At 36.4% G+C, this 15,719-nt stretch overlaps 1 protein-coding gene and 2 long non-coding RNA genes across 4 annotated transcripts; 2 read left to right on the forward strand and 1 right to left on the reverse strand.

Annotated features, from left to right (window-relative positions):
* The first annotated feature begins 917 nt into the window (after nucleotides 1-917).
* On the forward strand, nucleotides 918-1,464 carry LOC122033392. Its single transcript, XR_006126526.1, has 3 exons — nucleotides 918-1,019; nucleotides 1,208-1,323; nucleotides 1,426-1,464. It is a non-coding gene; the product is annotated as an uncharacterized LOC122033392 (long non-coding RNA).
* A 31-nt stretch (nucleotides 1,465-1,495) lies between these two features.
* On the forward strand, nucleotides 1,496-2,652 carry LOC122034894. Its single transcript, XR_006126815.1, has 3 exons — nucleotides 1,496-1,525; nucleotides 2,306-2,452; nucleotides 2,530-2,652. It is a non-coding gene; the product is annotated as an uncharacterized LOC122034894 (long non-coding RNA).
* Nucleotides 2,653-9,047: 6,395 nt separating this feature from the next.
* LOC122035138 (DNA-binding protein MNB1B-like) lies at nucleotides 9,048-10,539 on the reverse strand. 2 transcript variants are annotated; one of them, XR_006126909.1, is made up of 7 exons: nucleotides 10,398-10,539; nucleotides 10,245-10,302; nucleotides 10,034-10,144; nucleotides 9,898-9,955; nucleotides 9,741-9,785; nucleotides 9,590-9,669; nucleotides 9,048-9,507 (listed from the first exon to the last, which is right to left on the reverse strand). XR_006126909.1 is itself a non-coding variant. In XM_042594528.1 (5 exons), the coding sequence occupies exons 2-5, from the start codon at nucleotides 10,292-10,294 to the stop codon at nucleotides 9,726-9,728; spliced, it is 279 nt and encodes a 92-aa protein (XP_042450462.1). In that variant the 5' UTR covers nucleotides 10,295-10,302; nucleotides 10,398-10,539; the 3' UTR covers nucleotides 9,687-9,725. The 2 variants fall into 2 exon arrangements, 1 of the variants encoding a protein (XP_042450462.1); XM_042594528.1 differs by lacking the exons at nucleotides 9,048-9,507; nucleotides 9,590-9,669 and having other exon boundaries at nucleotides 9,687-9,785.
* Between the last annotated feature and the right edge of the window lie 5,180 nt (nucleotides 10,540-15,719).

Genomic DNA, 15,719 nt, shown 5'->3' on the forward strand with positions numbered 1-15,719 from the left:
TCATTTTTCTTTCCCTCTCCTCATACAATCTCTTCACGCCTCCCCTGGATCTTCCTCCATGACGGTGTGCTCCTCTCGTTTCCTGGTGAGCGGGTTTCTGAGTTCGACGAGGCCCTTTGACCTTCCACTGTTGCTTCTTTCGCTCATGGAACCTTTTGATCAGACGAGGTGTATTTCTTCACCAAAGGTGGCACTCCTACTCCGTCGATTCATAACCTAGGTCTTGTCTTCTTTGGATTTGTGCTAGAGCCATAGTCAAGGTAGATTCATAACCTAGGTCTTGTATTCGTTCATAAATTTTGCCTCAAAAAATGAAACCTACTTTTGATTCCACTATGCTTGTATTTGCAAGCGCAACATTCTCTTTTCTTCTTCTTTTTAGCTTTAGATTTGTTTCATCGTGCCCTTTGCCTGCTCATATGTCAACGTTTGTGGTGTTTGATCTCTGAAGGTGTTGGTTTTAAGCATCGATTTCTGTTTGTTATTCACTTTTATTGGTCGAAATAGTGTGTTCGGATAGATTTTCTAGGTCTTGCACGGCTCGCCACTTGATGGACGAAGATGGAATTTGGGGGAACAGAAAATTGGTAGAAGGGAAATGACCTTCCTTTTAATGGGCGGAAGCATAGCTCCCTCGCTGACACTGCCATCTCGTGCCCTTTTCACAAGCCCTTTTCGTCTCGCTACCATGGATACGCTTTCGATCCCCTTTGCTCTTCATCTCTTTTATGTTTCTGTGATCTCGATTTTGACTCCTGGTTTCCTCTTTTGTTTTCGTTTGGTGGTTTTTGTTGCAGCTAAGATCAAGATCGACATCAAAGGTAGGCCTCCTCCTTAGTTTCTGTATGATTTTCTATGAGTCAAGACCTCGATCGAGGTTCCGCAGGCCTTTACTTTTGTTTTGGTACCACTTATTAGGTTTCAGAAGAATTGGGTGGTTGGTCGCTAGAGTCGCGCTTCAGAGTGATGATGTGGAGCTCGTCGCCGTCAATGATCCGTTCATCACAACCGACTACATGGTACTCTGCTTGTAGTGTGCGTATTAGTTTAGTTCTTTGGTTTCAGTTTTGGTGGCTTGATTTGATATTTTTTAAGCATCCGTGCAGAGTGGGTTGGTGCCCTATTGTTGCTACATTATGATTAACTATATGATTAGTTTTTCCTTGAATCTTGAATCTGACGCTATACCATGGCTAATGAATTGTAGACATACATGTTTAAATATGATACCGTGCATGGACAATGGAAGCATCATGAGATAAAAATGAAGGATTCCAAGACCCTTCTTTTTGGAGAGAACGAAGTTACTGTCTTTGGCATCAGGTCTTTAAACTCATGTTATCTGTGTCATATTGATAGAAGAAGCTGCTTTCCATGTTTCAATTTTGGTGAAAGTTGTTTACAGAGATTATGGTTTGTGTTTAGAAACCCTGAGGAGATTCCTTGGGCTGAGACTGGAGCTGGGTTCGTTGTGGAGTTGACTGGTGTCTTCATAGACAAGGACAAGGTTGTTGCTCACTTAAAGGTAGGTGAGAATTACTGCATCATAGGTTGCATTTCTCCACTGGATCTTCTTGCTTTGATGAAGAGGAATCTAGTTTTGCAAATCAAGGAATGAGATTAATGTTACGGACTAGTTTTATGTTGTTTGTGTCTGATGCTTGTACATGTGGATTTAATGTAATTAGTGATCAGGTGGGTCACTTTAGTTACAAAAATATATACTGCGTGCAACTAATATACATTCGATTTTAGGAACTTCATTCTAGATTTTTTTTACTTCCCACCATTTCACATTTTTGTTCCTATCTTGATTCTTGAGTCATGGTCAGATTAGAGACCCAAATCTGCTGACCATTACATGTGGATTCACTGGCCTTGAAGTTCCTTAAAATTGTGAATGAAAATATATGAATTGCATTGACTCAAAAAATTTATGACATAAGAAGGTACGTGTTGATAAATCTGATTTTGTGAAGCAGTTTGAAGCACAAGTTCATATGTTGGTGCTAGCATATGAAGGTGTTGTTGATTTTGTCTTTTCAAAGGTGACAAATCTAAATATTGACTTCATATTTGTTAGCTTGCATAGAAATTTTTTTGCCTATAATGATATTCTGCATGTTGCTGTCTATAGTAATAATCTTGTTCAATGTCTCATTATTTTTATAAGACAGCTGGATGATTTTGATAAAATTCAAGCCTATGTTATATTGGAAGATTGTTTAGACATTAGTGTTGTTGATGACATGTATAAATGACATTGGAAGACAAGGATGAGAATCCCTATTTTTCTGAATACCAGGGTGGTGCCAAGAAAGTCATCATTTCTGCTCCAAGCAAGGATGCACCTATGTTTGTGGTGGGAGTGAATGAGCATACATACACATCTGACATCAATATTGTCTCCAATGCTAGCTGCACCACCAACTGCCTTGCCCCTCTTGCAAAGGTTGTTAAACTTGAGACAGAGCATTTTAGCTTTGTGATGAAATTGGTGACAGGTGATTGATATCTTTGATATGATAGGTCATTCATGATAGATTTGGAATTGCGGAAGGTTTGATGACGACTGTGCATTCCATCACTGGTAATGTGTCTTTCAAGTTTAAAATCGCATCTTTACATATATAGTTGGTATATATGTATTTAATTGTGGATACTTAATATTATTTACAATAATGAGTGCATCAATGTATGACATGATTGATTGTCTTTTAGGGTATGCCAGTTGCATTGTCACTAGAATCAAAGTCCAATATTGTGGCCTATGGTACAGTTGTTCATGTCAATGGGGATGGAAAATTACTTCATGGTGTCCCGTTACCCATGAATTGCATGCGCGTCTCAGTTGATGAGGTTGTGGAGAATTCAGCAAGGTTACCCTTTCCCATTCCAAATGAACGTGACACCATTGACGCTATAGGGACCCATGTTGCTTTGCCTGCACATTGGGTAGTGATGAAAAATGAGGTAAATTTCCTACTCAGTCGGGAACCACACTGTGAGTACATATTTAATTCTTCATTGGGAATATTTGAGGACTCGTTTCAGCAACCATAAATTTCCAGCTTCTGATTTGGTCAGTGTATGTTTTTCTGGTTTTTTTTTTCTCATTTTCTTGGCATATTTGACATATTCTCAATTTTCTCAAATAATTTCTTTTATTTGACTTTGCTTCTTCATTGCTAATTTTTTTTTTTACTAAATTAATCTGGGTTTGTTAACAGTTCAAGAAAACAATTTACTCCAACGAAGAAATTGACGAAGTGCGATCCTAATGGGCGGATTGCGTACTAGACTATATTCATTACTAGGTATAAATTACTAGACTTCAAAAGATGGTTGAACACTTTGTTTATGACTTCATGACATTGATTTTGATTCCTTACTGCCAATAATTTGTTTGTTCACAGCTAGCTATCTCCTTTGCTCAATACTTCATTCTTGCATTTCTACCATGAGCAGAATTAGCTGACATTTCCCTTATTTATTGCCTCTCTTTGTGGTCCCAAATTAATAATGGTTGTGTTGTGTGAGTAGCTTATTTAGTTGTTTCCGAATTATGCAAGGACTGACAATGTGGAAGTTATCTCTTTGTGAATTGTTAGATGATGACCTTTTGTATCTTATGAGTTGCTATATAAATTTCTTGTTTGTACTCTCCTTATGGTTTTCATCTATATGCCATGACTTAATCTTGTTTTTCCTCCTATCTCAAAGTCTCCATCTATACATCTTTAACGTTTTACCTAGCATTTTTCTACCGTCCAAGGAATATCTGATATCTGTTGGGATGTCCTAAATTCTGTACCTATGTTTGTTTCATTTACTAGTTTAATTTGCTTGTCTAATCCTATAATTTATTATTTTTTCTTTTTACAATCGCATTTAAATTTTTACTATGTTGAATTACATACTTTGTTGATGACTCCTTGAGCATAATTCTACTGTGGCAAAAGTACATTCGAAATTCATTGTTGATGACAAATTTTTATTTCCTACTTCCATCTTGTTGGACCTTGCAAGTATCATCGCGAATGACAATTATGATGTTTCATCAAGCACAACTATGTTAATCTATATGCATGTTAGTGATTGCTTGAGAATAATGAAATGAAGAGCTTGTAAAGGCATTTCGTGTATAATCCATAGTATATTGATATACAAAACATCTATATACTGCAGTTTGATTTCTTAATAGTTTGCTCTATATACTTTTGCTTGGACGAGCAGTGCAAATTACCCGTGAATTGCACATGCATTGTAGCTAAATTTGTTAGATTTTCTCTTTATATTGATGAAATGAGAATGAAAAATTTATTTTTCCAGCTAGAATGTAGTGAATGTTATAGCTCTTAATCTGCACTTATTTGATTGACACTTTGGTTCTTTTAGGTGTCCTATGTAATTATTAAAGCTGTGTGTATGTGATTTCTATTTTGAGGAATTTTTGGTTGTTTTAGCTCTACAAACAATTCACCCTAACATAACTCATCATGATGATCCAATTCTTTTGGTTCAAGTTTTAAATGGAAGATTTTGAACCCATGTTTTTTACTTTCACTTGTGCTTTTGTGATGGGTCTGTTTATTGCAGATCAATTTGCAACTCCTGGCAACTTGTTACTTGCAAAATGGAAAAGCATATTGTGCCTACCAAATACTCAAAGGTAATGCAGTCTGGAAAATGGTACAGAAAATTACGTGAATATTTTGTTTCAAGATGTTAATGGATGTAATGCGCTTTGCATGGATTCTATTGATCTTGGATGATAGTTCACTTAAATAATGTTAGCTGCATGCAGTGCTAATTATTTAGTAAACTATGCTAAGATAGGTATCACTGCTCCTAGTAGATTCCATGTACTGTTATTCTCTAATAAACACCTCTTTTTGTTTCCTTCATTTGGTTTGTTTTTGCCTTCTATGCACTACAGATTGGTTAATTACATTCTCCTTTTGGAATTTTGAAATTTGATAAGTTTTGTTAAATTTTTCTCTTACAGGTCGGGCAATTCGTGAGGCTTGAGTTTTTTTTTATGCAAGAAGTAAGCTTTGTTAGGATGTAGCTTGCCTTGCTAATTTGTAAATTAACAGCCATATGGAGAACAGCAAATGGAAAACATGTGATTTAATGTATATGGAGAACAGTAATGGAAAACTTGTGTATTTTGATGAGTAACAACTCATTTTGTATATTTTTGTATATGTGGCTACAAGATGAATTATATATGGATGTTTATTTTGGATTTAATATAGTAAATATTTAGTTTTGTATTAGTGGTTTGCTTATAGTAAAATAAGATTGGTTGTTTGGTATTAATGAACATTACAGACAACAGTTAAAAATATTGTAAAAACTAGGTAAACCACAACGAAATTTTTTTGTAAAAAGTGATAAAAGACAACGGTTTTATCCGTTGTAAAATATATTAAAACTGTTGTAAAAAAACAAAACGAGTCAAATATTATCTACCACAACAGTTTATATCTATTATAAAAAAAGTCTACCACAACGGTTTATTTCTGTTGTTGAAATTATCTACCACAACCGTTTTAAAACGTTGTCGTATCCTTCGTAGTCAAATTTTGAGCATATAAACAACAACGGATAAAAACCGTTGTCAAATGTCTACAAAGAAAACGGATTCAAAACCGTTGTCGTAGGGTAATACATTCTACAACGCCCTCAGTTACAACAGTTTTTTTGACCCTACGACAACGGATAATATCCGTTGTCATTTGCAGTTTTTGTTGTAGTGTAAATTTGAATATAAAGAATAAACTTTACATTAAGCTAACAGAATTTTTATATTGATTCTAGCAATCTCTTGTCTAAATGAAATATTAATACATTGCATGTGATGTTCATGTTAATAAGAGGTTTGTATATTCATAGATTATTGTACAAAATACAAACAACAAATAGCAGGTGCTTCTAGGAAATTCCTAGATTATTGTACAAAGAGTTATACCTCTTTGTGGTGGATGGAAGTGGCAAGGCGAGCTTAGCCAATAGCCACAAAGACCAAGATTTCCTACAAAACTATGCATAAAGTAGAAAAAGAATTTTAATTAAAAAGTCCTAATCATCAACCTTAGAAATGAGAACATGAGAGATTAACATGCTATGCAATGAGCAACAGTGTAACGATCTAATTTTCCTCATTAAGAGTTCTAAAAGTTCTTAAAAATATTTAGAAATATTTTAGAAATATTCTAGAGATTTTTAAAAAAATTTAGAGTATTTTTATGTAATTTTTGGAGGTCGTTTGGTATTTTTACTAAACGAAGGAAGTTTCGACAAAAAAATGTCCAAGCCGAGAATTGAACCCACGACCTTTGACTCAGTCAAAACCCGGCTGACCAGGTGGGCAAACAGATTTTTCTGTTTAGAAAAGGTAGCAAATTTATTTAAGATAGTTAATAGAATATTGGATTATAAAAGGGATAAGTTGATCTTGGATTTGTCTGTTTAGAAAAGGTAGCGAATTTATTTAAGATAGTTAACAAAATATTATAAAAGGGATAAGTTGATGTTGGATTTGTCTGTTTAGAAAAGGTAGCGAATTTATTTAAGATAGTTAGCAGAATATTGGATTATAAAAGGGATAAGTTGATGTTGGATTTGTCTATTTAGAAAAGGTAGCGAATTTATTTAAGGAGTTAACAGAAATATTAAGTTATAAAAAGGGATAAGTTGATGCTCTGTTTTCCCGTGACTTAAACCATTCTCTCCTTCTCTTCTGCGTACGATGACGGAGCTCGGGCAGAAAACGAAAGGAAGTTAGGGCATCATCTCCGACGGTCGGCCAAGGTCCTAGAAGCCCTTTTTGTTCGGTTGTGAGTCCAAGAATCAAGGTAAGTGCTTCTCACCTGCAGTAGGAGTAGTTTCGGACCTTTGTTCTTCTTGAATTCGAAGCATAAGAAGCGCTTATAGTGCAGATTTTTAATTAAGCCTATAGTGCAGATTTTAATTAAGCTTATAATGCAGATTTTTATGTAGAGCTTATATTGCAGATTTTAATTAAGCGCTTATAGTGCAGATTTTTAATTAAGCCTATAGTGCAGATTTTAATTAAGCTTATAATGCAAATTTTTATGTAGAGCTTATATTGCAGATTTTAATTAAGCGCTTATAGTACAGATTTTTAATTAAGTCTATAGTACATATTTTAATTAAGCTTATAGTGCAGATTGTTATGTAGGCTTATAGTGCAGATTTTAGTTAAGCTTATAGTGCAGATTTTATGTTTGCATAGTATGCAGAAATTGTGTAGCATAGAATGCAGAATCTTGATTAGAATAGTATGCAGAATTTTGATTAGCATAGTATGCAAATTTTTGTTTATGCATTTCAAAGTTAGAATTTGTTTAAACATTTCAGTTTTTAAAGAAGCATTCTTTTATTAGAGGTATTAAAAGTATAAGAAAGATAAAGAAAAGAAAGAAAAAAGGCCAAAGCCTTAAGTAGATCCCAAAGTCAAGACTTTAGGGATTTTGGCACACAAGGTGCTCGTTAAAATGTCGAGGCATTATATATTAGAAGTATTAAAAGATAACAAGTATTTTACTTTTATCAGTGGCACTGTACTGGACTCTCAGTTGTCCTTGGGTTAGGCTCCCATAGTCGTCCCTAGGTTTAGATAACCTAGTATGCAGGACTCTCAGTTGTCCTTGGGCTGGGCTCCCATAGTTGTCCCTAGGTTTAGATAACCTAGTAAACCCTACTAGATTCGGGACCAACTATCTCGGGTCTAGTTAGGGATGCGCGCATAGCAAGTACAGTTGTCGGGCCCAAGAAGAAAGTTTATTATTATTTTGAAGTATTAAAGTATAAGTTTTCAAACAAAAGGAATAAGCTTCACATAAGTTTAAAATTCAGCAAGTTTAGCTTTCTTATATACTGACATGTTGTTTAGATTTGCTTACATGTTTAGTATTTCAGTATGCTATGTTTCGTTTGTTATTAGATGAGCATTTAGTTTCTAGATTTCTTTCAGCTTACATGCATACTCGAGTTTTGTGAGTTAGATAGCGCTTACTAAGCAATTTTGTTTATAGATGCATTTCCTCTTACTGTAAATAAAGGAAAGGAAAAGCTATAGTAAAGGAAGGCGACAAGGAGGTGTGGATGGATGTGTGATGCCTGGACCATAGAAGCCTTGGGATTTAGCATAAGAATTTATTAACAAAGAGTTGAGTAGAATGTATTAGATGAGTCATTTAGTCTTCCACTGCAAGTTAATTGTATGTTTTAAGTTCTCCAAGAGTTTTAGGAATTACTATCAACATGTGTGCAATGTTAGTTAAGTAAAGTTAGTAGTCTAGTAGCGCTCCGCCCTCACAGTCCAGTAGTGAGGAGGGTGGGGTGTTACAAACAGAAGGTGAATTCTTAATAAGGAACTAATGATCAACCTCATTCATCCTTCTCCTTGTCAATCAAGAAGGACTTAACCTCATAAACAGTATTAAGTATCCTTATATATTCAATAGGCTCAATTAGAAATAACGATGTTTGATAACCACATAATGAAAAGAAAATCATGTTGATTTTTTCCCCCATTTATTATCAATAGAATGCTATGTAAATGTCAAATGCATCATTTTCCTCTCCTACCAAATAGCATTCATACATTTGAAACCTAAATTCTTCACGAATGAATTTACTCAGCAGACATTAAAGCAAACATCATATCGAATTCATATACTAATAATGATTATTTTGATGTCTTCAAATGAGCACCCTTTTAGAAAGAATCCACATTTTTAAGATTGACAAAAAGTTGCAGAACAAATACTTTCTATGAAACTGGATCAAATAGCTCATTTAGCCTGAACAATTATAGTAACTTGCTGGATCAAATACTGTCTATAGGAGATGGAATTCCACCAATTATAGTAACTAAATAAGAACAAGATGAGTTGAGCTAGAACAAAGTCAACCGTTTGACACAATCAGGTTAGCAAACCTAACAAACTGCCTTATTTGAGACAATCAACAACCACTCAAGTAAATAAGAAATATGAACCTCTACACTGCCTTTCCTGTAAAGGACTGAAAGCACTACTTTAAGCAAAGATCACTGCACTTAGAGCAAGATAAATTGGAACTAGATTAGATCAAGTTAGACAAAAGTTAAGTACATTAGGATAGTTCGGACTTTTACCATTAGAGAAGATAATGAAAAGTTGATAATTTTTACGATTTCTTCGGGTCCAAATTAAAACTACAACAAGGGAAAAAATGGAAAGGAAAAGAGATAATCTTGAGTTGCAGATGCAATTCCCTTATTCATCATCCTCTTCATCCTATTCATCGTTCAACAATGTTTTATTTATAGAGACATAATGTGGAAAATAGCTTCTTTTTTATTATTATTAGATTTCAAACCTCTTCTTCATCATCATCATCATTCACCTTGGATTTTGACTTGTCGGATTCCTCACCTTCTTCTTCTGCTTCATCTGTGGCAGCAGCACAACTTCCTCCTCCTCCACCAGACTATGAACCAGATAAAGGTGAATGATTAAGTGATTCGATACTGGAGTTGTTCCACAAAAAGCAGTGCGTTTATGATCAGTACCTGGCTTTTGTTGTAGGAAACCATGGTTTTGGTGTAACCAGCTTTGAGCTTTGCCGCCTTGGCTACGTATGGAGCTTTCTCTTGCAAAGGAGAGTTTGTTAAAGGTTGTTCGATTGAATTAGCAAATCATGTGTTGCTATTGATTACTTACTTCTTCTGTCAAAGATTTCCACTTGTCTCCTCCAGCTTTTGCAACCTGTTCGGATCAAATTGATGCATTTATTATGGTGGTAAAAAATTGAAGAGAGAAAAAAAAAATCAGTTATGGAGTAGAAAGATTTGTAGGGGAAAGGACGAGGAAAACTAACCACTGCAACTGACTTGTTATTAGGGTTCTTTTCCTTGAACATCTTCCAAAATTCTTCCCTGCCGAGCTAATCGAGTAAGCAACGACCTACAAAGAAGGGTAAAGCAAATCGATGAGCCGATAAGAGAGGATCTCACATGAAGACGAAGAAGGCACTCTGAGGCCTCTTGGGCGTGTTGGGATCCTTGCCATCTTTGAACTTCCTTGGCTTCTTCGCCGCTCGTTCCGGTCCCTTCTTCACCGAAAGCCTTTAGAGAGAAGAAAACAAGCGTTAAATCCGCCCAAAATCAAACTTTTTCAACACCGATCAATTTGCTAATAACATTAAAAGGCAAAACAGAATCTCACTTGGTATCAGCCTTCTTGGGAGCGTCAGTCTTTGATTTCCCCCTCTTCATGATGAGATCTGTAGCAAAGATAATCAGATCCGTCCAGAAAAGTAAAAAAAAAATGCACACACACACACAAATCACATAAATCATGAGAAATCGTAAACTTTACCTTGAGATTAGGGTTCTACGGCGTAGGAGAGGAGGAGCGATCGATCAATGGGATGCGGAGGCGAAAGTGAAGAGGATCAGAAGAGAAGGCGAGGAGGGGTTTCGTAGATGGGGTTCGCCAGTGTGAAGAGATAAAGAAAGAAAAACACGGCGGTAAAAAATTTCGGGGAGAGGGAAAGAAAAAACACAGCGGCAAAATATGGCGAAGGGGAAAAAAAGAGAAGGAAAAAAAATAACGATATTCAACAACACTTAATAGACAATGATTTTCAAAAACCGTTGTCGTAATCCCTAAAAAAGCACACATAGGCAACAATTTTCAAAAGTTGTTGTTGTAGCCTTTAAAAACCGTTGTCGTAATCCCAAAATAGACAACGGTTTTTATAAACCGTTGTCGTAAGCCAAAATAACTACTAAAAGACAACGGTTTTTGTTAAAATCGTTGTTAAATTTGAGTGTTGTTGAATGAGGATTTTCTTGTAGTGTAGGAGACAAGGAGGTGGAGTAACTGAGGAGAAGAGATGAAATGCAAAGCATACTGTCTGAGAAACTCTGGAACACGTTATACCCTTATGTCTTTCGTATTGTCTTGTATGAGTTGGAGATGAATGGTTAATTGTTTCCTTGATATGTGCTCATAATACTCTTTTCTTTTATTTGGACATGTCAGAATTGTGGGAAATGCACTTGCAAGTTTTTCCTTCTTCAAAAGTAATATGGGTATTTCTAGTAGTGGTGTCATGAATAAGATGTATAGTTTCATCTGTTCTTCTCTTTTTACTTTAAATGTGAGGCTCAAAATAATATGATGCAAAAGTTATTACTTCCTTCACAATGTATAAATCAACAATAAAGGCTTCAACTTGTGACTTATTTTTCACTTTTTTCTTCAAATGAAATAGAAATATGATGGAAATAAAACAAATTTATTTGATATTAATATATAATAAATAGTATGAAATTTTTATAGATTTATCTTTTATAATTATAAAAGAAAAAACTTTTGTTGGAGCAATCCCGATGGTCCGCGGGACCATGTATTTTGGTGTTTAGGCAAAGAGTTTAAGTTAGGTTCACCCTTGTATTTGATATGTGTATTTGAGTTGTGCAGGTTTGCAGGATACACATGTGACTCAGGTTGATGGCTTCGGGTCTGGTGAAGGATGGAGCATCCGAGGGACCGTGGACAAGGCAGCGAGGACAAGGGCCAAGGGAAGCACCTTCGAGGCATACGCGAAGGATGGCATTGGGGACGAGCCGAGGGCTTGAATGCATCCGAGGGACGAGAGCCAAAGGAAGTAGGCTTGAAGGCAAGAGGTCAAAGCTGCAAATGAAGCGTCAAATGAGTCATAAGGGTGAGGGTACGAGTGCATGAGAGATTGTACTCGGAGTAAAATCTTAGTTTTTGGGTTTTACTGTAGCAGTAATGTAGTGCTACTGTAGCAGTACTGTAGCGCTACTGTAGTAGTACTGTAGCAGTCGACTGCATGTTTTAGCAGTCGACTAGCAGTGAACAGAATGTCTCTGTTCGCTCGGTTAGTGTGGAATCGAGCCGTTGGGATGTAACGGTCGAATTTCCACAGAAGGCAGTCGACTGCATGTTTTAGCAGTCGACTGGTAGGCGGGGTTTTCCAACCCATGGCCTATATAACCAAGCCTTGGGAGCTTGGTTGAGGTTGACGAAATAGAGGTGGTTAACCCCTATTAGTAGTCTACCAGTGCCCTAGCTTCTCAAGAGTCCTTGGTAAGAGTTGTGGTGAGGTTTCTCCACCCACAAGGAGCTACGTGAGCTAGCCGGATGTCTTCCGGGGAGTAATCCACCGACGGATAGGGATCATCCATCTTATGGACAGCCGTGGAGTAGGAGCCTTATCTCCGAACCACGTAAATGATCGTGTAGCTTGGTTTGTATTCTTTCCTTTAGTATTTAGCTTTCTACTTGCTTTGTTTGCATTTCCACTTGCGCACTAACGTTGTAGAAAGAAGCGAGTATTTGGGGGCGCCGTCTATCCAACCCCCCTTCAAGCCGGCCGTCCGATCCCCAACAACTTTTACCTTTGAAATGGATGCATCCATCAAAAATGAACAAGTCCTCCAACTTTAGCCTCGTATAGCAAGCGAATCAAAAGATATTCCATAAATTCAAAAAATGAGGGTGAAAATATTCCGTCCAAATTACACAAAATGATTAGAATGTCTCTTTCTAACTTCTCCACATGCGAATATCTCAAAACTTTAGAGCAAATATCATGTAGAAAAATGCTTAACTCTGTAATGGCACCCCATACAAAATTTGGTAAAAGTTCCTTAAAAGCAATAGGAATGAGTCTTTATATGATTATATGGCAGTCATGACCTTTTAAATCAATCAATTTGTATTCCATCATATCGACGCATCTTCCAAGATTAGAGACATATCCATCTAAAACTTTTAATAATTTCAACCATTCACAAATAATATGCCTCTGATCCTTATTCAATGTATAAACTATCTTTGGCTTTGGTCCTCTACTATTTGTTAGATCGAGTTGCACGTGAGAGGGGAGTGAATCATGTGGTTTTCAAAAACTTATTCTTTTTAATTTTGAAAACAAAATACGCAGTGGAAAACACATAAAAATTAAAAGCACTTAAGAAGACAAAAACAAACACAGTCGATTTTACTTGGTTCGGAACCTTCGGCGACCCCTACTCTTTGACCCAGGTCTCGCAGACCTATCGATGGGTAATCTACCAAAATACCTCTTACGGAACTTCTGAAAGAGGGAATCAAGTACAAAAGAAAGTCGAAATAAGTGCAGCATACTACACTCATCCTTTTGGCAATAATTAAGTACAAAATTTAAAGTTACCAAACACTTTTTTCGAAGTTGGTCAGCTCGAGCTCAATATTTGGGCAGCTTCTCAGTGGTAGATGGGCATAGAAGCATTGTATTACAGTCACAGTAGGAAGTTGGAGCAATTGGAACCTCAATCGGACGCATAGAAGCTTGTGTATGAGTTATTATTTAAAGCTTGATCAAGATACTCTTATAAAGGTAGTGGAAGGCACCTTCCATAGGATTGAAGGCTCCTCCAGCGTGTAAAACTTGATCCCAAAAAAAGTTGATTCTTATCACCAAAAAGGTCAGAATTTTATCCTACAGAAGGTGTCTTCCATGAATAGTGTCAAGGCACCTTCCAATGCTTGAAAGCTCCTAAGGTACTATTCACCTGAGCCTTTTTGTGTTCTTCTTGCCCTGTAAAAAGTGTTAGTCCAATAAACCAAATAATAACCTAGAATACAAGTGTAAGCACAATAATAATGAGTAATAATAATTGGCTTCTATCCTCCCTAGACCAATAACTAGTCAAGGTCTCAATTTAGGGATCTAAAATGGATCTAAACTGGACTGATGCCTACTATCTCTCAATTGGAACGCGTCTAAACTGAGTCACTCTCCTCCAGCAACTTACCTAACTTACCAACTTGTAGCCTCTTGACCTACCAGGTGTTCATGTCAGTTGTCAGATCTACAAACCCAACTAAACTTCTGTCGATCGTCAGGTCCCACGGACCCAACCAGACTTCTTATCAAATATCAGGTCGATCCTTTGACCTATCTCAGCTTCGTACCAACTATCAGGTCCTTAGACCTAGCTAGATTTTGTCTTGGTGTCAAATCCTTCAGACCCATCAATTCCTGCATACCTGGTAAAGTAATTAGATCACGTAAAGACCTAACTTAACTCACTTTGTAAGTGTCTTGTGATAGTTTTGATGTAATCAACCAAGTCAAGTTAGGTCATGTTATGTTTTGATATCCTTGTGTCTAAGTATGTAGGAACATAGAAGTACAAGAAGTGAAAGGCGCAGCTAGTGAGAAGGATAGCATAGGAGAGAGTCGACGGGCTCAATGCGTCCGGAGGACGAGGTGCTACGGAAGAGTATGTTTGCGAATGAGAAGGAAACGTGCGGCGGTTCTGAGGGATGAGAAGCTAGAGCGAAAGACTGCTCAAGAAGGCCAAAAAATGGGTTCGGGTGGGCCCTATTCCAGATGGCTGAAATCACCCAAGCGAGCGGAGATGAAGTAGAAGACCCAAGCGAGCGGAGCGGGTGTGTCTAAGCGATAGAGGAGCTCATTGTACCTCTTCCGACCTCGACCTCGACCCAGCCTTCGACTTCACTGCCCGTAGAGGACCGACTTGTTAGACTTGAGGAGTCTTCCGCACAGATCCGACAATCAATCTCAGAGGGGTTCACCTCTCTCTGGCGGGAGATGACCACCAGATTCACCTCTCTCCGAGAGGAGGTGACCACCAGATTTCGACAGCTAGACCTACAGATGTAGTTGATACTTCAAGCTTTACGAGTGACTGATTAGCCCCCACCTCCACCTAGCGATAATGACTAGACTTGATTGTATTCAATGCACTTATATATATTGTGTATCTGCTTAACTTGATCTATATATTCAGTTACTTTTTGACCACTTTATTTGGAGAATCTAGGAAATTCCTTTTTAAAAGAGTAGGATATGTTTTTACTTAAAACAACTTTCAAGTGATTTACAAATTCTAGGAAAATTCATTATGTATGTTTTCTAAAAATTCCCATTTCCCTAGTATTTTAAAATTTATTTTGGCCTTAGTCTAGGACAATCCCCTAGAAAGCATAATCCTATAGATCTAGGTAACAAGCATCTCACAACACACTAAGTTTACCTTGATTGTGTATTCAAAAAATTAGAATGGCGTGAGATGCGTACCCCTTTTGTCTGAACTTTAGAAGCTTATATTAGTGCATCAACATAAATCTGGGCGATAAATATAACAATACATTGATCAAGTTAAGTAGTCATTTTTTTAGCAAATTTCTAACTGGACATTATTACTTAACTTGACTAACGAAGTGAACACTGCTATCGTCTAGTAGTTAGTTAATAATTAATGGTTAGACAATTAAGGATAATTTTTAAATAAATATTTTTTAATAATATCATGTTTAGGGGAAGGACATTAGAAAACTACTTTAAAAAAAAAAATTTACAAAGTGTTGGTTTAAAAAAAAATTTTGAAACCTTACTGAAACTTACTTTGCAAATAGTTCAACAATTACTTCTAAAATATTATGAAATATTTCCAAACCTATTTTGCAAAGTGCTTCCAAAACTTCCTTTCAAAACTTGCTTTGAAAAAACTCTTATCCTTTTTCATTTATCTATTTTGAAAAATAAAATGCAAGTGTTTTAAAATTTACATTGAAAAACTGCTTAAATATACTTTGGAAAATATTTTGAAAGATATTTTCGAAAATATTTTGGAAAGTTTTTGAAAAGTTTTA

Source organism: Zingiber officinale, chromosome 11B, assembly GCF_018446385.1.
Source record: "Zingiber officinale cultivar Zhangliang chromosome 11B, Zo_v1.1, whole genome shotgun sequence".
In the NCBI taxonomy this organism is placed as follows: domain Eukaryota; kingdom Viridiplantae; phylum Streptophyta; class Magnoliopsida; order Zingiberales; family Zingiberaceae; genus Zingiber; species Zingiber officinale.

Bases quoted from the DNA above. Each gene is read 5' to 3' on its own strand.
- LOC122035138 (XM_042594528.1), bottom strand. From the start codon at position 10,294: ATGAAGAGGGGGAAATCAAAGACTGACGCTCCCAAGAAGGCTGATACC. The intron at 10,145-10,244 runs GTGAGATTCTGT...TTCTCTCTAAAG, and splicing joins CCCAAGAAGGCTGATACCAA to GCTTTCGGTGAAGAAGGGAC. The intron at 9,956-10,033 runs GTGAGATCCTCT...TTAGCTCGGCAG, and splicing joins AGTGCCTTCTTCGTCTTCAT to GGAAGAATTTTGGAAGATGT.